The sequence below is a fragment of the Nycticebus coucang genome, chromosome 10 (assembly GCF_027406575.1).
Source record: "Nycticebus coucang isolate mNycCou1 chromosome 10, mNycCou1.pri, whole genome shotgun sequence".
Taxonomy (NCBI): domain Eukaryota; kingdom Metazoa; phylum Chordata; class Mammalia; order Primates; family Lorisidae; genus Nycticebus; species Nycticebus coucang.
Window position 1 is genome coordinate 100,122,064 of NC_069789.1, and position 24,925 is coordinate 100,146,988.

The 24,925-nt window shown below is 42.3% G+C and overlaps 1 protein-coding gene across 3 annotated transcripts in view; it reads left to right on the forward strand.

Moving 5' to 3' along the window:
• Positions 1–11,569: 11,569 nt before the first annotated feature.
• The window catches only part of CD244 (CD244 molecule), a 37,102-nt gene continuing 23,746 nt past the window's right edge, over positions 11,570–24,925 (forward strand). The window contains exon 1 of one of the 3 annotated variants that reach the window (XM_053607330.1): positions 11,570–11,904. In XM_053607330.1, coding sequence (XP_053463305.1) covers positions 11,844–11,904 — 61 coding nt within the window. In that variant the 5' untranslated portion in view covers positions 11,570–11,843. The remainder of the gene's footprint in view (positions 11,905–24,925) is intronic. The other 2 variants (XM_053607331.1, XM_053607328.1) reach the window with 2 other exon arrangements.

The following is a 24,925-nucleotide window of genomic DNA, read 5'->3' on the forward strand; positions in this document are numbered from 1 at the left end:
TTTTACTAATTTTCTGAATGATTTTTTGTTTTCAATTTCATTAATCTCTGATTTGATTTTGATTATTGCTTGTCTTCTGCTGGGTTTAGGGTTAGATTGTTCTTCCTTTTCCAATCCTGTAAGATGATTTGTGAGTATGTTGATGTGTTCACTTTCTGTTTTTTGAATGTAGGCATCTAGTACAACAAATTTTCCTCTTGGGACTGCTTTTGTTATATACCACAGGTTTTGGCAACTTGTGTCTTCATTGTTGTTATGTTTGAGGAATTTAACAATTTCATCTTTTATCTCTTCTTGAACCCAACTATCATTCAGCATAAGGATGTTTGAATTCCATGCCTTTGTGTGGGGATGAGTATTTTTGTTGGAGTTGAGTTCTACCTTTATATTCTTGTGGTCTAGGAAGAGACAAGGTATAATTTCTATTCCTTTAATTTTGCTGAGGTTTGATTTGTATCCTAGGATGTGATATATTTTGGAGTATGTGCCTTGGGATGATGAGAAAAAGTGTATTCTTTTGCTTTGGGATGGTATGTTCTGTGTATGTCTATTAATTTGTTCTAGGGTCATGTTTAAATCCTTTATATCTTTCTTTAGTTTCTGTTTAGAGGATCTATCCAATATATCAGAGGGGTGTAAAGTCCCCAGCTATTGTGGTGTTATGGGATATCATGGTGCTCAGACTCCTCAACGTCTGTTTCATAAATCTGGAAGCATTTAAGTTAGGTGCATAAATATTTAAAATTGAGATGTATTCTTGTTGTTTTGTTCCTTTTGCCAGTATGACATGTCCTCTTTGTCTTTCTTAATTTTAGTTGCTTTGAATCCCCTTGTATCTGAGAATAAGATTGCAAACCCTCCTTTCTTCTCATTTCCATTTGCTTGAAATACTGTTTGCCATTCCTTCACCCCAAGTCTAGGTGTGTCTCCTGGAGACTCATATGGATGGCTTGTGTTTTTTTATCCATTCAGCCAACCTGTGCCTCTTCAGTGGGGAATTCAGTCCATTGACATTTATTGAGAGTATTGATCAGTGTGGTAGATTTTTATTCATCTTGTTATGAAAAAGTCTGTTGTGTAGTTTTATTCTTTGTGCCATTGTGGAAGCTAAGTGTTGGTCTTTAGCTTCTAGGTGTTTACTTAGATGGTGATCCATTGTGGTGTTCAGTTTTGAGAATAGGTCTAAGTGTTTCCTGTAACAGTGGTCTTGTTTTGGTGAATTTCTGTAGTGCTTTTATATCTGCAAAAGATTTGATTTATCCATCAATTTTGGAGCTTAGTTTAGTGAGATACAGAATTCTGGGCTGAAAAAAAATTTTTTTTTAAAGATGTTGAAGGTGGATGACCATGCTCTTCTGGCTTAGAAAGTTTCATTTAGAAAGTCTGCTGTCATCCTAATGGCTCTGCCCTTGTAGGTCAGTTGGTGCTTATTCCCAGATACTTGCAGTGTTTTCTCCTTTATCTTGACTTTGGACAGATTCATTACAATGTGTCTTGGAGAAGCTCTGTGAGGGTTGAGATAACCTGGGGTTCAATATCCATCTGAAGGAGTGTGTCAGGATCTTTAGTAAAACTTGGTAAGTTTTCATTTATGATAGTCTCCAGCAGGGCATCCATTACATTGGAACATTCTTCTTTCCCTTCAGGGATTCCTATTATTTGTATGTTTGAATGCTTCATGGAGTCTTATAGTTCTCTAAGCACCTGTTCTGCTTTGTCTCTCTTCTTTTCTGCCTCTGTAACTACCTGAGTTAACTCGAACACTTTATCCTCTAGCTCTAATGTTCTTTTGTCTCCATGGTCTAATCTATTTTTGATACTTTCTACCGCATTTTTACATTCCTGATTGTCTCCTTCATTTCCTTAATATCTGCTGTATCCTTTTTATAGTCTACAAATCTTTCTTCTGACTTTTAGTTCTATCTTTTCTCATATTTCTCCTTATTGTCTTAAAAAAGACATTAATTAATCCATATTTTAAATTCCCTTTCTGTCAAATCCATTAATTCTTTATAGGAGGGGTCTTCTGTAAAAGTTCCCTTGTGGTCCCTTAAAGGAGATGCTCTATTTTGGTTTTTCATGGTGCCTAAATTTTTCTGTTGGTTCTTTCTCATATGTGCTTAATTCTTGTTCATCTCCTTGTGCTCCCCTTTCCTTCTCATTTCCTCCTTTGCTTTAAATTACCTTCTCTTGGAGTTTAGGTGATAAAGAGGCCTCTTAGTATGAGGCCAAAATGAAGAGAAGGGCAAAGAGGAGGAATAAGAGGAAAATAAACAAAGAGGAAAAAAGAGTAAAAGAATACTTTACTAAGAAGAATATGTTCCAGCTCCATCCATGTAAACATGAAAGAGGTAAAGTCTCCATTTTTCTTTAAGGCTGCATAGTATTCCATGGTATACATATACCACAATTTATTAATCCAAAAAGTACCCAATGACAAGACTCCTAGAAGTCATCAAAAAATACAGTAATGTTTCAGGATATAAAATCAATGTCCACAAGTCAGTAGCCTTTGTATACACCAGTAACAGTCAAGATGAGAAGCTAATTAAGGACACAACTTCCTTCACCATAGTTTCAAAGAAAATGAAATACCTAGGAATATACCTAACGAAGGAGGTGAAGGACCTCTATAAAGAAAACTATGAACTCCTCAGAAAGGAAATAGCAGAGGATATTAACAAATGGAAGAACATACCATGCTCATGGATGGGCAGAATCAAGATTGTTAAAATGTCTATACTTCCCAAAGCAATCTACCTATTCAATGCCATTCCTATCAAAGTACCTACATCGTACTTTCAAGATTTGGAAAAAATGATTCTGCGTTTTGTATGGAACCGGAAAAAACCCCGTATAGCTAAGGCAGTTCTTAGTAACAAAAATAAAGCTGGGGGCATCAGCATACCAGATTTTAGTCTGTACTACAAAGCCATAGTGCTCAAGACAGCATGGTACTGGCACAAAAACAGAGACATAGACACTTGGAATCGAATTGAACACCAAGAAATGAAACTAACATCTTACAACCACCTAATCTTTGATAAACCAAACAAGAACTTACCTTGGGGGAAAGACTCCCTATTCAATAAATGGTGTTGGGAGAACTGGATGTCTACATGTAAAAGACTGAAACTGGACCCACACCTTTCCCCACTCACAAAAATTGATTCAAGATGGATAAAGGACTTAAATTTAAGGCATGAAACAATAAAAATCCTCAAAGAAAGCATAGGCAAAACACTGGAAGATATTGGCCTGGGGGAAGACTTCATGAAGAAGACTGCCATGGCAATTGCAACAACAACAAAAATAAACAAATGGGACTTCATTAAACTGAAAAGCTTCTGTACAGCTAAGGAGACAATAACCAAAGCAAAGAGACAACCCACACAATGGGAAAGGATATTTGCATATTTTCAATCAGACAAAAGCTTGATAACTAGGATCTATAGAGAACTCAAATTAATCCACATGAAAAAAGCCAACAATCCCTTATATCAATGGGCAAGAGACATGAATAGAACTTTCTCTAAAGACGACAGACGAATGGCTAACAAACACATGAAAAAATGTTCATCATCTCTATCTATTAGAGAAATGCAAATCAAAACATCCCTGAGATATCATCTAACCCCAGTGAGAATGGCCCACATCACAAAATCTCAAAACTGCAGATGCTGGCGTGGATGTGGAGAGAAGGGAACACTTTTACACTGCTGGTGGGACTGCAAACTAGTACAACCTTTCTGGAAGGAAGTATGGAGAAACCTCAAAGCACTCAAGCTAGACCTCCCAATTGATCCTGCAATCCCATTACTGGGCATCTACCCAGAAGGAAAGAAATCCTTTTATCATAAGGACACTTGTACTAGACTGTTTATTGCAGCTCAATTTACAATCGCCAAAATGTGGAAACAGCCTAAATGCCCAGCAACCCAGGAATGGATTAACAAGCTGTGGTATATGTATACCATGGAATACTATTCAGCCATTAAAAAAAATGGAGACTTTACATCCTTTGTATTAACCTGGATGGAAGTGGAAGACATTATTCTTAGTAAAGCATCACAAGAATGGAGAAGCATGAATCCTATGTACTCAATCTTGATATGAGGACAATTAATGACAATTAAGGTTATGGAGGGGGAAGCAGAAAGAGGGATGGAGGGAGGGGGGTGGGGCCTTAGTGTGTGTCACACTTTATAGGGGCAAGACATGATTTCAAGAGGGACTTTACCTGACAATTGTAATCAGTGTAACTGGCTTATTGTACCCTCAATGAATCCCCAACAATAAAAAAAAACAAACAAAACAAAACAAAAAGTACCCAATGTACACAGCCCTACTATGAAACTAATTTGGGACTCTCACATGAAAGCTATAACCCAGCTACAACTTAACAATAGGGGGAAGTGGGAAAGGGGTTGGGTGGGTAGAGGGAGGGGGATCGGTGGGATCACACCTGTGGTGCATCTTACAGGGGTATTTGCAAAACTTGGTAAATGTAGAATGTAAATGTTTTGGCACAATAACTGAGATAACGCCGGAAAGGCTATGTTAACCACTGTGATAAAAATGTGTCAAATGGTTTACGAAGCGAGTGTATGATGCCCCATGATCATATCAATGTATACAGTTATGATTTAATAAAAAAAAAAAGAGTAAAAGAAAAGGAAAAGAAAGAGAAAAAAGGGGGGGGGAAGGGGGAATAACAGAAAAAAAACTTGAAGAACAAGAGATAGGAAGAGAGTATGAGAGTAATGGAAGAAATGTTATTGATCAGCATGGTGCTAAGGCCATGCCTGTTAACACAAGGATTTTGAGAGGGTAGACTGGGTGGGTTCCTCAAAATCAGGCACTCCTTACCAGCCTGAGTGCAGTCAGATTCTTCCTCTCCACCCCACTGGGCTGGCCTCAAATCTTCTCCAACCAGCCCTCAAATCTGGCTGCTGATCACTGTTAGGGTGCACCCACTCTTCCAGGCTTTCCACTCATCACACAGCTTCCCACAAGAACCAAAAACTGTAAAAGGGCTTTTTCCCAACAGGACTTCCAGGGCAGAGCCTGTCACTCCCACTGGCTCACAAAAAACTTGCCTAGAATTTCAGATCTCTGCCATTCCTGTTCCTGCGCTGTATCCAGCACCACTCCATGCTGCAGCGCACCCTGAGCCACAGCTCCAGTCAAGATCTCTGCACCAGGCACAGCTTGGATTTCTCCCATTCCTCAGTTGTACTAGGAGAACTTGGCCAAATGATCTTTCTGGCCCACGTTCTTGCTCTGCCCCAGTTTGAAATATGCACTTGTTCACTTCCTTTATAATTTTTTATTAGATTATTTATGTTTGTTCATTTACCTTTTTCTTATAGTCTTATGATCAATTAATAGAAATTATTTATATATTAGTTGCTATTAGCCCTTTGTTGTATATGTTGCAAATATGTCTTCTTACCATGTATCTTTTATTTTTTACTTTTTGATGGTATCTTTTGAGGAACAGACATTCCCAATGTGAAAGATTTTGCAATCTTTCCTTGTCTGATTTGCATAGGGTTAAGAAATAAGAAAGGTATTGTGGTCTGTATAGTTGTGGTTATTTTCTGTACTCAGGACCTTTTGCTAGAAATAGCTGAGCTTTACTGCAAACAATTCTAGTTGTCAGAGAGATTCACTCCACACTCCTCAGGATTTTGACAACCTAGGGAAATGAGGTTAGGTAAGACTGTTGGTAATCGATATGCCAAATACATTTAAAGACTATTTAAAATCCTGTTAGGAATGCAAGGAAGTTGAAAGAGAGGGTGTAAGAATAATATTTTTCTCAGTTTATGTTAAAATTTCAAGGAAGTTGTTAAAATGAGATGAGGTCATCTATTCAAAAGTAAATTAAAATGATTAATTTTCTAAAATTAAAAAAAAAAAGAAATTTCAAGGAAGTGAGTAACTATAGGCTCCTACAGAAAATTCTGTAAGGAATGTTAAAATAACTCAACTACCAAGACCATGCTTCCATGATGCTTTTTCACAGTTTCTCCACACAACTTCCTCTGGATGGAATTCTACAGCTTTCACTTTTGGTGAGGCAAATATATGATTAAGTCTCGGAAGTCATTATAGTTGAAATTATAGAAAAACAGGAAATTCCATTGTCTTTCACTAAGCACCACATATTGATCATGCTATTTTATTGACAATATCTAAAAATCCAGGCTGATGGAATCTCAGTTTGTTCTTCCCTCAAGTAGGGCAGAAGGTTTTAACTAAAACATGAAGTGCTCATGAAGATGCTTTTGAAAAGTAAATGTTTGTTGCATCACTGTATTTGTATACACACACACACAAGATGCAATATATAAGACAAGTGCTACTGTGCTAAAAGAAATAATGTGCATGCAGAGTTGGTAAGTGGACTATTGCCAGGCGAAAAAGCAGATTTTAAAAGATCTGACAAGATAAGAGAAAAAAGGAGAGCAGGGCAGGAACTGATTCATTTAGATCAGAAAGAAGGGCTAGACAGGAAAGAGGTAGTATTTTGCAGACTTGAGGGAGTGAATGAGAGTAAAATTTCTAGTGCCCAAGACCCAGAAATCGACCTACTGATATACATGTATGCTAGGAAGATATCCTAGAATTAAAACACAGGGCAACAAAAGTCACTGTTAAATATTTGTAAATATGAAATGATGCTTTAAGAGCATCACTTGGAATGAGGCAGACATGCCTTTAGACATTTTATCTAAAGTACGAGGGCTTTCCAGAAAGTATCCAGCCATTGTTAGGGCAATAAGAATGATTAGGGGATGGATACTTTCTGGACACCCCTCATATCTCTAACTCTCTGTCACAGTGTATCTCGCTGCCTGCAGCTGTGCTGGGTGGCTGTGGCTAGAATGAACGGAAGACAGGAATAAAGTATCAGTGAACAAAGGAGAGCAAGGGGAGGTCAAAGCATGTAGTCTCTGAGAGCCACATCCTCACAAGAAGAAAGCACACAGACATGTTAAGGGACACCATCAGAGGCAAGAAGGCAGAGAGAGTATGCCAGAAAACTCAGAGACTTCATGTAGAAGTCGTTGCAGAGAGGTGGCAGGCAGGGATGGGGAACACTACAGGAACAGGAAGTCAGATCTAGGCTTATCATCCTTTGTGGTTTCTTGTGTGGGCGTGTGGGCACATGCAATCTGCATGGTAGATGTAATGGCACATAGAACCAGGGACCTGTCAGCACTGATAAGAATTCTGCATGACATGGAGATTTTATATCCTTTGTGACAACTTGGATGAATGTGGTAAATGCTCTCCTGAGTAAAGTATCACAAGAATGGAAAGACAGGCATCCCGTGTACTCAGTACTAATTTGAAACTAGTAGATTAACAACAACCTACTCACATGAGAGAAAAACTCAGCTGAATCCAAGGAGGGTGGAGGTGCAGAGGGTCTGTGAGTTCCTCCCCAGTGGGCACATGGTGCTGGTGTGTGGCACACACCCTGTGTGAAGGACACAGCTACAACTTAGATTTTGCCTTACAAATGCAAACACTGTGGCCTAAATAATGTACCCTCATGTTAATTGAAAATTAAAAAAAAATAAAAATAAACACTACATGACAGATAAACAGCAACCTGAAATAGGTTTTCATTTATGCTAAATTGCTAATGTTCGTACATTAAAATGACAACTTCACTTGGATGCAAGTTCATCTGACTATACTACTAAACTTTGATCACATGGATTTGTTTTTAGAGGTCCCAATGTAGCACAACTGAAAAAAATTAATTTGGCTTACACAAATTACTGTATCTTTATGGCCTCAATTTTGATCTTTTATATTTAAAATTCACAAACTAGATAAAATTCACAAACTAGGTAGCAGGGAATTAGAATTCATTATGTTTTCTTTGTTGTTTTTATTTTTGCAAAACACTTTAATATAGTAACATGTCAAACATAACAATTGCAGGATATAATTTGATACTAAATCAGATTCTGATATATAAAATATAATACATGATACACATGTATGAGACAAATTTATATTTAATTCTTTTTAAATTGCAAAAGACAATTTATTGGTGCATTTTCCTTGCAGTTTAGGAAAACAGTTTCATTCATTTTTTTGTGTAGAAGTAACTTTTTTTTCTAGTTTCCAGAATTCTTTTTTTCCCCATTATTTTCAATTTCAAAATATTACAGGGAAACAGAAGTTTTTGGTTGAATCTATCAATTTTTGTTATGCTTGAGTCCGTGTTATAAGTGTGTCAATCACCCAGATAATGTTCATTATACTTATTAGGTAGGTTTTTGCACATCCCATGTAGAAACACCTTGTTACAACATAAAAAAGCAGAGATTGGGCCCATTTCCTGCATCATATTGCCAGTGACAGGGACATACCCTCTAATTCTCTGCATAGTCAGACCTATTTCTCCACCTTGAAGCTGGGATAGACACGTTTCTGTTATACTGTATTCTAAGTTGAGCTATAATGTGGTTACACTTTTTGGCCCTAGTTCCTGGGTCCTTGACTTTGATGCAGGTCTACCACAGGTTATTTGATGTCCCATGGACTGTTTAAAAGCCTCCACCTTCCATCTTCTTTATGGAAATATTGTATCCCTCACCTTTAACTTGAATCTATAAGTCACCACAGTCAATAAATAAACAATAGCTGGCTAATTCTCCTCCAGCAAGTCGGAGCCTGAAGGAGACAAATATATATAGAAGAGGAAGAAAATTTCCAGTTCCTCTGAGCAACAGAAACAGTAAAAAAGTGGTTGTGCTTGTTCAAAGTTTAGTCATAGTTTCATTTAAACAGGAGCACAGACAATATTCAGAGGGTTAGAAATAAAGGCAATGAATTCTCATCTAGTGTCTAGTGTCACAGAAATTATTTGTTGACTTCTTGAAAGACAGGTTGATCATAACCTGTAAAACCAATTGGGCCCTTTGGGGAGGGTTAATCTTTGGCTACTTTTACTTTTTTTTCCAGGCATGCAATAATGGATGAACCTTACCCAAAGAGAAGCCTGGCCTTTGCCTTTGGTTAATCTTAAGTAATCTTGCTTTGGGTAATCTTAAGTAATCCTTGGAATGTTCTGCTTGGGGTATCCCCAGTATCTTCATTTACTGGGGACCTTGGACCATGCTAGATAGTCTGTGCCAATAATGTCATATATGGAAGGATTTGGGGCCACATAGGACCAGCTTAACCCCTATAAGGACCAGAGACTGAGGTCAGCCATGCAGGTGGTCAGCCATGCCTATGGGACTGAGCCCCAGGAAAAACTCTGCATTCCAAGATGTGAAAGAGCTTCCGTGGTTGGTAGTATTCTGTAGTATCACATGCAGTTTCTGGGAGAAACAAGCACTGTGTGCACAACCCCACTGGGAGAGGAGAATTGGAATCTCTGTGCCTGGCTGTGTTTGAGATGCTCCTGCACCCTGACTCAGACACCTCTGCCCTCAGTTCATGTTCATCTGTGTTTTCTGCTGTAACAAACTGTAGCCATTGAAACCCGTGTAACACGGGTTTCCTGAGTGTCTCATGAGTTCTGTGAGTCTCTCTAGTGAATCATCAAATGTGTTGGGTGGTCTAAGGACTCCAGACTTGTAATTTGTCTCAGAAGTAGTTGGTTTTGGGGACTTAATGAACATTGCAGTTGGCATCAGAAGTGGGATCTATTAGAAAGAATTTGACTCCCTGAAACATGGTGAAATCCTGGTTTGAGATTCCAAGATATCTGCTGACCATTAAATGCGCCCCTCTGAGTCTCCTGTCCCAGACTTTTAGAGACCTGGGGAGTATGTATGGGAAATGAAGCTACAGGCATCTCTGAATTTGTGTGGACTTTGCGGGGTCTTAGGTCTTCACATTAAAGTAGCATAAGTGCACAGCAGGGCTTTCTGCACAAAGACATGGCAAGGCAAGATATCAACTCCTTGAGGGTAGGGACCACGGTGGCTTAGCTTACTACTGCATCTCCAGGGGAACAGAAGTGTCTTTTCTGGGGTTTCATTCATTCCTTCAGCGCTCGCCAACCTATTTATCCACTGTGAAGGACCAGGCAGTGGGCCAGGCTCTGGAAACACTAAGCTAAGGAGAATACGGACTTCATATTGAAGAGCTCAGGGTCAGGAAGGGCAGTGTATAGAGCAAACAGCAGACATTATGTGGTAGTGTTTGTTAAGGACCACACATAGACACGTACAAAGTGGTATGGCTACTCTCAGTTCAGCTTCCAGGGGCTAGTGGGTCACTCACCTGCCTGGGGGGGAGGATGGAGCTGGTGTTGGGGGTCAGGATTGCTGAAGCTGATTCTTGTGGTTCATTGGTTGCTTTCAACAGTGGGATCTTGTCCCACATCCATTGTGTGAGGATGTTTACCCTTCCTGCTTTATCACGTCTTGAATATCACTTCCCAAGGTCAAGGGTATGGCCAGATCTACTCCAAGGACTCTCCCCAGGGTTGAGGGCTACACCTTGGGAGGAGACAAAGGAGAGAAGAGATGCTACCATGAGAGCATCTGAAAATGCTGTGCAGGGCTTATAGAAACAGAACCAAAAACACAAAAGCTTCACATTGATGCTCAGTGTTTTTTTCATGCACGCTCTCAGGTATGGGTTTAATTTGATCTTGAAAACTTCCTTGTGAGGAAAGGGGACAAGTTATACCCACACATGGCTCTGCAGGCTCAGTGTGTAACTCAGCTGGGATCACACAGATCACAAGTTGCTGAGCAGGGATTCAAGTTCAAGTCTTTGTCTCCAAATCCAGTGCTGTGCCCAGAACCCCACCGCTGCCTCCCTTGCAGCTGAGACTCTCAGTCTGCTTCCCCAGTTCAGACTCTGTGACTAGAAATGGATCAAAGAATGGGGAAAGGGAAGAAAGACGGGCCTGGAGGGAAGCAAAAGTATTTTCTGCTAAGGCGAAAGCAGAAGAAAGGGGCGTGAACCCTGAAGCAGTGTTCTGGGGGCGTGGAGGGGGATGTGCTGCCCCTAGCCCTCCATGGGGGCCTAAGGCCCTCCAAAGCTGCCTGGCCTTTCTGGAGGGTGAATTTCAAGTGTGGGAGAGGGCAGCAAAAATGGATCCTTTCTGGGACAAAGCAAGAGACCACAGAGAGAATTCTAATGGCAAAGTAGAAAAAGAGGAAGGAAGGGAATGTAGAAGCCCAGATATGAAACTTGGAACAAAACCAAATTCTTTTTTTCAAAAAACTGATGTGCTGGTGTTTAAACTCTGTCATCCACTTGCATAGAATCCTCCGCCTATTAAATTTTCCTAATGCCCCACCCTAGTCTCTCCTATGTCTCCCCAGCTACTCCTCCTGGGTTTCAACATTATCACCCTCTTATCCAGGTTCTGCTTCTCAGCCCTCCTCCTCCCCTTCCACAGTGTCTGTTGGAATGGGACGGTCTGGGATAACGGCTATTTGGTCCCCACATAGGTCACTCTGTTTTGCCAGCAGAATGGAGAGAATTGGAAAATTTCTTAGGTATCTGCCCTGAGAGCAAAGCAACCAGGCTGGGGCAGAGAAAGGGATACAATTTTGAAGCTGGTTTGTGAGTCCTGAGAACACTGAGCACCCGCCCACTTGCAAACCTCATGAGTTTGGCTTGTGGGAACTGTCAGACCAGGTCCAGACTCTGGGGCTTTCTCAGTGGCCTTGTCAACTCACAGCAGACGTTAACAGCCTTGAACTGAGGAAACTGTGGCCACACAGGAGGCGAGGCTGCTCTGCCCCACATCGTCCTCCCGCTGCCTGGAGGCTGCTGAGCCTGTGCACTGTGGAACGTCTGGTGGGGCAGAGGGGCTGGCCTGCCTCCTCTGTCCTCTGGTGATGTTGAGGCCAGCTGTCACCCTCATAATCCTGCTGTTCCTTAAGATGCCCCAGGGCCAAGGTAAGAGGTCCAGCCTGCATGGGTCCGGGGCTGATGTGCACTAGGGGCTGTCCCTCAGGGAGATTAGAGCCCGGAACCTCTGATTGTGCCACTTACATGGTCATTTGGGCCGGTGACTCCAAGCAGCTCCTGAGAGCTCTCACAGTTTAAGTGAGACATAGCAGGCTGCCAGGGGCTCTGGAGCTCCTGGAGAGGAGCACCTGGCCCTGCCATCAGCAATCCAGGAAGGCTTGAGCAACAGGACCCTTTCCCACTGGCTTCGATGTATCTTTCTGCATAGTGGGGAGAAAAACCTCCTCCCAGTTGCCTTTAAGGACAAAGGAAACCTGATGTATAATTGTGGGTGACAGAGGAGAAGCAGCTCCGAGGAATCTGGTTGATTCTGGAGCTCAGAGACAGCAGATGGATTTCTGGGGAAGGAAAGCTGAGCTGAGGAGGCTGAGGCCAACAGCTAGGACAGAGCCTGGTCCTTCACCTCCTCAGCTCCTCCAGCAAGTGGAGGCCACAGGAACCTGGAAATTATCAGGGAAATGTTGGCTTGGGGTGGGAGAAGAAGACAGTAAGAGGAGGTGCCACAGCAAGCCTATGTCTGTCATCTGGACATCGAGCCACTTAAGGCTCACTGGTGGAGACCCCACCAAAGGCTGTTACCCTCCTTTCCAAGCCTGGAGTCTAGGATGCTTAGAGACTTGGACCTGGTGTTTCAGATCAGCAACTCTGTGAGGGGCTTTGTGGGAGGGGGTGGAGTGAGAGGGGGGCACTTTCTGGGCACCAAGGGAGGAAACTGAGACAAGGGTCCTGTTAGTGCCAGGCTGAGCAGAACCCCGGTATAGAATAAAGTCACAGGCCCAGAATCAGTTCAAACATGCGTGTGTCCTCACCCAGTCAGGGCTCAGCTCAGCCTCTGTAAAGGAGGCCGCCATGTCGGGCAAGGGTGATGAGAAAGGAGCAGTGAAGGCAGCCGGAGCTTGGGGCTCATGTGGGCGGCCTGGTGGGACCTAGGAATCCAGGATTCTAGGGTGGAGTGCTGGAGTGGAACCTGGTCTGATTAGCCTGAAAAGTGGCTCAGAAAGCTGAAGCAGGAGTGGTGGGATTTGGTGTCTGGCTTTGGGAATGAGAGTGACAGGGTGTGAGCTTGCGTGACAGAGGACACCACTCCTATCACCACACCGAGGGCTTCAGTGCATCCTCTGGGCTGGTGAAGCAGGCCCACTGCGGTGGGAGCTGGTGAGCATCTCCCTCCTCTCGCTATGTGGGGCTGGTCTGGGCTAAGCTGACGGAAGTTAGAGAAGTTGCAAGAAGAGCACAAAGAATTCTTGTATTTCCTTCACCTAGATTTACCACTTAACATTTTATCTCATTGGCTTTATTTTTTTCTTTCCACATATATATATGTATATGAATGCATAATAATTATTTTTGCTGAACCATTTATGAATACATTGCAAACATCATGCCCTTTTGTTCCTGAATATTATCTTGTTATCTCCTACAACCAAGAACATTCTTATATTATTACAGCACAATCATCATCAAATTTAGTAAACTTAACACTAACATATTCAAATGCAGTACATATTCAAATATTACCAACTGTCCCAATAATGTGCTTTAGGGCATTTTTTCTTTCTTGACTCAGGATCCAATCAGGCTAGTGTGTGACATTCAGTTGCTATGTTTCTGCAATCCTCTCTAATCTGCAACCACACTTTAACTTTTCTCCATCTGTCGTAACAGTGCACTTTTGAAGAGTGTAAGGTAGTTTTGTTTGGTGGTGAGTTCCTTAATTTGGGCTTGCCTATTGTTTCCTTGGGTGTGTGTGTGATATGCATTTTGGGCAGGAATACCACAAAGTGATGCAATGCTATTCTTAGTGCATCTCATCAGGAGACAGATGATGATAGGGAATGTTTTTAAATGTTGTTTACTGGAAAATTTAATTTGCATACTATTTTTCTTTCTTTCTTTCTTTTTTTTTTTTTTTTTTTTGAGACAGAGTCTTGCTCTGTCATCCAGTCTGGAATGCAATGGTGTGATCACAGCTCACTGAAACCTTGAACTGCCAGGTCCAAACAACCCTCCTACCTCAGCTTTGCACTGCCATGTCCATCTCATTTTTAAATTTGTTGTGGAGATGGGGTCTTGCTATGTTGCCCAGGCTGGTCTTGAATTCCAGGCCTCAAGTTATCGTCCTGCCTCAACCTCCCAAAATGCTGCGATTACAGGCATGAGCCACTGTGCCCAGCAGCACATGCTATTTATGGGAGATTTGATATCACTCTTGAGTTTTGCAAAAATCTTCCAAATTGGGTGGCACCTGTGGCTCAAGGAGTAGGGCACCGGCCCCATGTACTGGAGGTGGCAGGTTCAAACCTGGTCCTGGCCAAACACTGCAAAAAAAAATCTTCCAAATTCAGGCAAAGTAAAAGCCACACATTTTCATGCTGGCCTACATGACCTGGCCTCCAGAACCACATCCCCCTTCATTTCACCTCTTGCTCACAGCATTTCAGCCACACTTGTGCTGGTCCTCGAGCATGTTCCCTGTTAGGGCTTTGCATCCCCTGTTTTCTCTACTTGGAATGCTGCTCCCTCACTGGCCATGGGGCTTGCTCTCACTCTCAGGCTTCTGATCAAAGACTGCCCCTGAGTGATGGCTTCCCCATAAAAAATGTTGTCCTGCCATCCTGCAACCCCTTATATCTCTCTCTCTCTCCACTTCATTTTTCTCTACAGGACTCATCTCCATTTTATGTTCTATCCTGTTTACTTATTTCCTTTCTCTGTCTCCCAGTCTCCTCTTCAGCCTACAAGAGGAGGCTGTCTGTTTTATTGACCATTGCAGCCTCAGAGCCCAGAGCAGAACCCGGCATGGGAAGACCCTTAACAAATATTCATTTTCATGACGTTCATCTCTCTATCCTCATTCCTTCCCTGGATATGTTTTGAGCACCAGTGTACCAGGCCCTTGGCCAAGTAAGGATTCAGGGGTGAATAAGTCCAGGGCCTCTTTGTTTCTTGAGCCTACACTTTATCTTCTGAAATAAGATGTAATTACAGTTGTGATTAGTGCACAACACAGGGACTAACTCATAAATGTTCAAACATGTTTGTTGAGTGAATAAATGAATTTTAATCAGGCATCTTATTAGCAGTCTGTGATGATTTGGGGGCCAAATATGTTAGGAGCAGGGACCTTCAAATCACCGACCACATAGGCCAGGCATGATAGCCCATACCTGGCATTGTAGCACTTTGAGAGGAGGGACAAGGGACACTGTCCCAAGGCAAGAGGGACACTTGAGCCCTGGAGTTTGAAATCACCTGGGCAAAATAGTGAGACCGTGTCTTCATGAAAAAATTTTAAAAATTAGGCAGGTGTGGTGGTGCATGCCCATACTCCCAGGTACTCGAGAGGCTGAGATGGGAGCACTGCTTGAGCCCGGAAGTTCAAGGTTGCAGGGAGCTGATTGCGCCATTGCACTCAAACCTGGGTGGGTTTGCCTCAAAAAACAAACAAAAAAAAGAAAAACCTCAATGACAGGAATAGGCCCAGACCCTCAAGTTCATTTTGTACCCTAAATTCATGTTTGGGGTGTCCATTCTGAAGAAGTTCCAAAGGACATGCTGAAGTCTATGAGCGGAGGATGATACAAACTGGACAAGAACCAGGGCAGGGGCACCTCCCAGATTAGCTCTGAGGGTTCGGAGCTGCAAAGATGTGTCGAAACTTTCACTTCACAGGGAGGGGTCTCTAATTGCAACTTCTTTGGCTAGGATCCAGGCAGTATCTAGGAAGGCTGGAGTTGTTTGTACTCATCTCTTCCTCATTGTACTTCCCCCCAATTAAGGGTGAAGGTGACATTGAAGGGGTGTGGGAGAGAGATTGGGAATCATAGAGGTCTGGGCTGCAGCCCTGTTCTCAGGGAATCTAGCTCTCTAAAAAAATCAGTCTAGGGATAGGCATTGTCTCTGGAAATGGAGCTTTCTGATTGAAGTGCAACATGTGTACAGGAAAATGCACAAAATTATAAACACACCTGTCAATGAGTTCGTGCTAAATGGACACACTCTTGTATCTACCTCTTGTTCTGCCCCATTCATTACTTCCTCCCTCCACCACAAATAATAATCACTGCTCTGAATTCTAACGTCAGAGATAAGGTTTGCCTGTATGTAAATGGAATCCTAGGGTTTCTACTCCTGGGTCCGGCTTCTTTTGCTCAACATCTAATGAGATTTATCTGTTACTACTTGTAGCTGATCCTTTTTGTGGCTGTATAGTACTGTAGCTCACTCATTCTATTATTGAGGAGCCTTTGGGTTGTTTCCAGCGTTATTTGCTATGATCATGATGCTGCTGTGAGCCTTTGTATTGCACGTCTGTTGAGTGTATCTCTCCATATTAGTTCCCTGTCAGGTGAACAGTCCACAAGTATTTTCTGAAGGTGTTCTTTTCACTCTATTCATTGTTCTCCCTGTGGTGCACAAAATGTTTAGTTTGACATAATCTCATTTGTTTATTTTTGCTTTTGTTGCCTGTGCTTTTGAGGTCGTACTCAGAAAATCTTTTCCCAGCCCTTACTATATTCTAAGAAATATAAAAGTTGTTGTGGGGGAAACAAAGATGAAGCAGATGTTGATTCTATCCTAAAGAATCTTTCAGATAGAGGAATGTAGTTAGGTACAATAACACTATAAGTGAAGACAGAAAATGCTAAGTGTCCTTAACAGGCAAGATACACAAGGTAACAGGCAAGAATGCAAAGGGAGCTTAGAAAATGGAGATTCCTGCCAGGCAGGGAAATGGGAGAACTGGCCGGGAATAATAACTAGAACTTTAGGAGGAAAAGATAAAGTATAAGGACAATATGAGCATGGAAAAGAGCCCAGAAAAGCAGGGAGGGAAGACATGGGGTTTGAATGGAAGCATGAAAGCAGGTGCACTGGTTATACTGGAAAGAGCGTATAATGAGGTGATTCAGTTAACTGATCACCTGGGATGTGGGATGTGAGTGGGATGTGAGCTGGGCAAATTTTGCTAGAGGTGAGGAGGCTGGTTTGCCTGAGGAGGGGAGTTAACATGACCAGTATGAAACTGAGAGGAGATGAGGAGACATTGGCCATGGGCCCTGTGGGATACTTCACCTATTCTCTGATTTTGCCTTGACTGGGACTGGCCCTGCCCCAGCACTTTCTGACTTTCACTGGACTCTACTCAGTCCCCAGCAGAGGCCCCAGTTGCTGCCTCTTCCTCACACCTGGTAGCACACCCCCACTGAGAAACCTTGATATCCTATTGTTGGCTGGTGAAAGTTCTGCTTGCTCTGAGCCCCTCCCTTGCCCACTGCCCTGGGCTGTCAGGCTTCATTCACATCTTCCTCTGACCAGCAGGCCCAGGTTGGAGGAAGCTGAGCAACTCTGGGCTCTGCAGAACATCGGAGCCTGCAGCTTGTGCAGGCAGGCTCAGTGCTGAGCCGGACTCACTGCTGGGTCTGGCTGTCTCTGGGCTGCCCTTTGTACTTGCTATCCACTTCCCCCTGAGGCTGCAGCAGAGCTGCTGTTTCAACTCATCCATTCTGAACCACCGGAAAAGGTCCCCCGAAACTGCAGCAATAGCTGCAGTGGTGGCAGCAGGCCTGGGGTCTGACTACTGGAGTCTGCTGTGGCTTCTTTACTCTGAACATGGGCACAAGTTGTCGAGCTCCCTTCTATCCCTTATTAAGCATGTGAGAACTAGTTATCTTTTCATACTGGCCTTCTTCTCTCCCATTTGTTGTGTTTACTCCCCCGGGACAGGGACTGAGGTCTTTTTGTATCCGTCACAATGCCCAGTGCACAGTCCCTTGCCCACTTGCCTTGTCACCCTATCAGTCCCATAATCCTGCTCCTGGCCCCATCGCTTCCACCAACACTCCCTCCAACCATCTTCCTCCTTCCTACAGCTGACCATTGAGGGCTGCAGGAGAAAATTCAACTACAAAGAACAGCTCTAGATTCATAGCTGGGCCCCCCTATGTCCTGGGAATCTTTGCTTCTGCTCCACCGTTTCTTCTATTCCCCCCAAAGTGATGCTACACCTTTGCTGTCCCCTCATGGGCCTGTCCACTCTTACAGCCTCTATAAGCCAACAACCTCCTCCTCTGAGAAAACAGAGGCACATGGTAGGGAGTCCACCAACATCACTAATAACTCCCCAATGTAGACCTAATATACTCCTTTAAATGACCACGTTGCCTCTGCTCAGAGCAAGGGTGTTCTTATGCACTTGACCAACGTGACCTTCCCTGTGTCTCTGGGCACCACTGCTCCCGCCAGGAGGCCGTCCAGGACATGTGTGGTCTTTCTTCAGCAGCTCCTTTTCAGCTGCCTTTCCACCCTTGGTTCATTTTCCTCCCATTGGAAAAACCAATAAACCTGGGTAGGGCACTGGCCCCATATACCAAGGGTGGTGGGTTCAAACCCAGCCCCGGCCAAACTGCAACAAAAAAATAGCCCGGCATTGTGGTGGACGCCTATAGTCCCAGCTACTCTGGAGGCTGAAGCGAGAGAATCACCTAAGCCCAGGAGTTAGAGGTTGCTGTGAGCTGTGTGACACCACGGCACTGTACCGAGGGTGAGACTCTGTATCTACACAAAAAAAGTTAAAAATTACTGCATTAAATGGAAAAACCAATAAACCAAAACTACATGTGGTTGTTTCAGCTCTTCTTGATTTGCAGACAGACCCATCTTCATGGTACAAACTAGTAAACTATTAAAATAAAATAAAACATAAAAATATAATAGTGTAGTTCAAAAAGTGATCCCTTAGGCAGTATAGCATCAAACTTCATTCATTCTTTCTTTCTCTCTCTCTTTTTTTTTCCCCATGGAACAGAGTCTCCTTCTGTCACCAAGGCTGACATTCAGTGGAGCAATCATAGTCACTACAGCCTCTAACTCCTGGGTTTGGCAATCCTCTCACCTCTCCCTCCCACCTGTCCTGTCAGGACAATAGGCATATGCCACTGCACCTGGAGAATTATTTTCATTTTTTTAGGGACAGGGTCTTTCTATGTTGCCTAGGCTAGTCTCAAACTCCTGGTCCCAAGTGATCTTCCTGCCTCAGTCTCTTGAGTGATTATAATTACAGGCATGAGCCACAGTTGATTCTTTACCCATTTCACAGCCTAATGGATAACATAACCATTTTCCTGTATAATCCCCACTCAATTCTGTGATAGCAGAGAACTACATTCTTCTCTGTAGGGCTCTGCGTTCTGATTTACTAGTGTTTACATAGGAGTTTACTTATAACTATTCATTATATCATATGTTTGGTACCTTTTAATATTTATGCTACCTCTCACAATTTTATAAAAGGTGAAAGTAAAGTAAAACCACCACCAAACCCCTAAAAATTAAACTGATGTTCTGTCACCCAACTCTCAAAACCTGCTGGAGATAGTGGGTTGTTTCTCCCTTACCTGACCCACAAGCCAGAGCATGGCTGCCCAGACCCTGATACTGCTCTGCCTGCAACACTCCCTACTCCTTTTTCCATCCACCAGGCAGGGCCTGGCTCTTTCCTCAATGGCATTTCTAGCCACATCCTCTAGGCAACCACTAACACCCAGGGCAAAGGAAGCCGTGCTTTCCTGATGCCTGCATCACTGCCAGTGGCCTCCATGGCACGGTGTAGGGTCCGCTGTGTTAGATCTGTCCTCCTCTAGACTATAAGTACGTCACTTTTCTTTTATATCATGAGCCAGTGCCATTACTAACCCCATTCTTCCAAATAACAGGAATGGTACGTACAATGAGCAATTGCAGCAGATGCCACCTCCGAGCAGCCTGACCACCTTGTTGATGTGTCTGTCTGAGGCACCTACAGTGGTGGCTGTTCACAGATTTCAGCTGTTTTCCTTACATGTTTCTGATTTGGTTCTGTCTTCTCTTGTTATAACTTATTATGGTTCAGCTTCCATTTTTTTATCTAACATCCTGCTCTTCCTATGGACTTGGGTTTTCAGGCTCCCATGCTGGAACCCTTAGACATGGCTTGTCTTGTGGCACTCGGCATGTCCTCCTGTGGACTACTCAGGATGCTTCTGTGGTCTCAGCCCATGAATGCCTTAGGTGGGGTGGAGCTCTGGATACCTGTCACTAGCCCAGAGCCTGGCTAATGAGCTCCACACCCACTGATGTGGCTCCTTCTCTACAGGACCTTACCCTTGACCCCTCACAGGACTGACACTGCTGTTGCCTATTAACCATCCTGGTGTTTCACTCTTTAGCACTTTAGCACTTGCTTGTTATATGTGAAGGACATGCCTATCTTTCCGTGACCTCCACCACTCTTGTCTGGGCTAGTTTCTTGAAAGTTAATTGGGTTCTCTTATTGTCTTCCTTTTCCATAGCCTATGACGGTCATGTCATATTTCTAGGAGATGCTGCCAGTCACTAAGTCCACCTCTCTGAGTTCTTCTATCCCAAATATCTGTGTAAGGTTTGTACTTTCTTAGTTCCTTGTCCCTAGAACTTGGTGTTCCACCTACCTGGAATGTTTTCCTCTAGCTCTTTCCCTGGCTGGATCCTTCATATATTTCATTTCTCAGCTCAGACGTTGACTCCTCAGGGAGTTCGTCCCTGGCTGTAAATCTAAAGAAATCCCCCTGCTGCACCAGACACGCTGTCATATCACCTTGAAAAACTTAGTTCCTAGCACGCATGCCTCTCTGAAAGAAACTTAAGTTTAATTTTTTGCATATTGACACCCATTTATTTCTGCCACTCATTTCTAGATGCTAACGCCAATGCTTAGAGCAGTGGTTCTCAAATGGGGACAATTTTGCCCCCCAGGGGCCATTTGACAATGTCTGAAGACATTTTTGTCATAGCTGGGGACAGGGGTGTTACTGGCGCCTGGTGGGCAGAGGCAGGGTGCTGCTGGGCACCCAGCACACACACAAGGAAGTATCAGGCTCCACCACATGTCAAGGACCGAGGTTAAGAAATCCTGCTCTACAGTAACCCTGGCACTCGGAAAGTCCAATACACACTTGCTGATTACAGGAGTGGGTAATCTTCTCACTAATTCAGAGGGTCTCAGTTACTCCTACAGATGCACCTGTAGCCTGGGTTTAGGGCCTTGTCTTTGCAATCTGTACATTTGTCTCATCCACTGCTTTCTCTGTTTCTCTTGTGTATGTTTATGTGCCACTGATTTCTGGCTTGTCATTTGAGTAACTTAGAATCAGGAAGCTTTTCTGATATTTAGCTAACAGTTGGTTTAGCTATGTGATGAGTGAAGAAATCTATGAATTTACTGTTGCTGTGGTAATGTTTCCGCAGTGGTAAGATCATACTTTGCTCTTATCAAAGTACATGTTTCTTCATTTAATTGTATGAGAGGTCCCTATTACTCCTTTTACTTTTTATACTTTCTATCAAGATATAATTTACAAGAATGTGCACAAAGTGAACAGCTTGATGGCTTTTTATATATGTTGGTACATGTGAGCACTGTCCACATCAAGATGTGAAGCATTCCTAGCACCCCAGCAGGTCTTTTGCACCATCTCCAAGTTAATAACTCCCCCAAAGGCAACCAACCTTCTAACCTCTCTCCCAGTAGATTAGTTTTTCCTGATTTTATATTCTGCTTATAAGAAGTTTGTATAAATGGAATAATTCACAGTATACTGATTTGTGTCTGGCTTCTTTACCTATCATCATGCTGGCGGGATCCACCCATGTGGTTGCCACAGTGTAGTTCATTCTTTTTCATTGCTTTGCAAGAATATAACACAATTAATTTACCCATCTCATGATAATAGATACTTGAGTTATTTCTCATTTTGAAGTACTGCAATGAAAGCCACTATTAACACTCTTGTGTTAATGGACATAACACTGGATTTAGTGGACGTAAACACTAGCTTTTCTTGAGTATGTACCAATTCTCCTGTATCAGAGGGTATATGTAAGTTTACCATTTAAGTTTTAGGAATTATTGTAAAACAGTTTTCTAAAGTGCTTGTCGCAATTTACACTTCCACTGGCAAGAAATGGGAGTCTCAGTTGCTCCCCATCTCTGCCAACACTTGAAACTTTTTATTTATTTATTTATTTATTATTTTATTTTTTTATTGTTGGGGATTCATTGAGGATACAATAAGCCAGGTTACACTGATTGCAATTGTTAGGTAAAGTCCCTCTTGCAATCATGTCTTGCCCCCATAAAGTGTGACACACACCAAACACTTGAAACTTTTAAGCATTTAACTGTTCGCCATTTTGGTGGGAATATGGAATCTAATTGTTCTCTGATAACTCATGATGTTTGCATTCTTGTGGATATTTAGATACTCTCTTTTGGTGGGAATGTGGAATCTAATTGTTCTCTGATAACTCATGATGTTTGCATTCTTGTGGATATTTAGATACTCTCTTTTGGTGGGAATGTGGAATCTAATTGTTCTCTGATAACTCATGATGTTTGCATTCTTGTGGATATTTAGATAATCTCTTTGATTGCCTGCTTACATCTTTTGCCTTTTCTTTCTACTTAAATTGTCTGTCAGTCTATTGCTTATTGATTTATAGGAGTTCTTCATATATTCTGGGTATCAGCCCTTTATCAAATATATGCATATATTGCAAACATTTTCTCCCAGTCTGTGGCTCGTCTTTATACTCTCCAAATGTTATCTTCCACCAAACAGAAGGTCTGAATTTTAATAAAGCCCAACTTATCCATCTGTATCATGGCTAATGGTTAGTAATGTTTTTCTGTCCTGTTAAAGATGTGTTGTCTACCTAAAGACATAGAAGATATTCTTGCTTTTTTCTAGAAGCTTGATAGGTTTAGCTTTCATATTTAAGTTTGTGATCTGTTTAGAATTAATTTTTACATGTGATGCGAGGAAGATATCAAGGCTTTCTTTTTTCTTATGGATATCCAACTGACCCTACACCATTTATTGAAAAGATCAAGTACATGTGCATCTGTGATATTGTGAGATATGTATTTGGTCTTCAACCTTGTTTCCTGGCGTACAGCTCCTAAAATCCTTACAAATTCCATAATGATATCTTTTTGTATGCTTGTGAGTTGACTGATGGCTCACAGCTGCTAGGTAGCTTCAAGATGAGGGGTGATAACTGGAAGGACCAAGGCAAGATTAGAGGGTTGGAACTTTTAGCCCAACCCCAACCTCCTAGGAAAAGAGAAGAGCTGATTGGTTCCCAATGGCCAATGGTCCCATCATCGATGCCTATGTAACAAAGCTTCCATAAAGACACAAAAGGTTTGGAGAGCTGAGCACATGGAGTTTTGGAGATTTCTATGCTCTTTCCCCCAACTCTCTCTCTCTGCTCATTTCTTCATCTGTATCTTTTGTGATATCCTTTGTAATAAACAAGCAAGCATAAGAAGTGTTCCCCTGAGTTCTGTAAACTGCTCTAGCAAATAAATCAAACCCAAAGAGGTCAGGGGAACCCACTTTATAGGTAGTTGGTCAGAAGCACAGGTAAAACCACCTGGACCTTGCAATTGGCATCTTAAGTGGGGGGAGTCTTGCGGACTGAGCCCTCCACCTGTGGGCACTGACACTGTTTCCAGGCACCTGAATTAGAGGACACACATTTGGTGCCCACTGCCAAAGTGATTGCTTGCTTGCTTGCTTGATTGCCAAACTGACATATACATCTGAATAGTTTCTTAGAATTATATCATTTGTAAAAAACAGCAGTTTACATATTAATTCCCTATTTTTATTTTTGTTTTACTTACTTTCCCTTCTTTTTTTTTTCTTGAACTAGCTGTGAATTCTAGTATAATGTTGATTATAAGAGGTTATTATAGAATCTTTGTCTTGTTGCTGAACTCAGGAGGAAAGCACTTTATATTTTATTACTAAACATGATGTTAGCTGTAGGTTGTTTGTAGATAATATTTATCAGATTAAGTGGCTCAGTGAGTAGGGTGCCGGCCCCATATGCTGAGGGTGGCGGGTTCAAACCCAGCCCCTACCAAACTGCAACAAAAAAATAGCCAGGCGTTGTGGCGGGTGCCTGTAGTCCCAGCTGCTCGGGAGGCTGAGGCAGGAGAATTGCGTAAGCCCAAGAGTTAGAGGTTGCTGTGAGCCATGTGATGTCATGGCACTCTACCCGGGGGTGGTACAGTGAGACTCTGTCTCTACAAAAATAATAAAATAAAATAAAAAAGACAGTTTCTTCTATTCCTGGTTGGCTCAAAGTTTTTATTCTGTTAAAATGAATTGCATTCACAGAGTTTTAAAATGCTAAAAAATCTTGGCCAGGTATAGTGGCTCACACCTGTAATCCTAGCACTTTGGGAGGCCAGGTTGGGAGGCTAACTTGAGGCTGGAAGTCTGAGACCAGTGTGAGCAAAAGAGACAACCTCATCTCTATAAAAAATAGTCCCAGCTACATGATAGGCTGAGGGAGGAGGATTGCTTGAGCCCAGGAATTTGAGGTTGCATGAGCTGTGATGACACCACTGAACTGTAACCTGGGCAACAGAGTGAGACCCTGTCTCAGACAATAACAATAAAAATGCTAATAAACCTTGAGGGATCTCACTTGGTCAGGATGTATATTTGTTTTTAAATATCGCTGCATTCACTTTGCTAATGTTCAGTTTCCATTTATGTTCATGAGAGATGTTAGCCTGTGATTTTTCTTTCTTATTATGTTTTTGTCCAGTTTTGCTATCAAGTTTTTGTCCCTCCAAAACGAGCTTCTCTTCTGTGGAGGAGATGGTACTAATTTGTAAATGTTTGGAAAAAATCACTAGTAAAGCTATCTAAGACTGGGGTTTTGTAGAAAGATTTTAAAGTATGAATTAAATTCTTTTTTTTATTTTTTATTTTATTTTATTTTTTTATTAAATCATAACTGTATACATTGATATGATCATGGGGCACCATACACTCGCTTCATAGACCATTTGACACATTTTTATCACAGTGGTTAACATAGCCTTTCCGGCGTTATCTCAGTTACTGTGCCA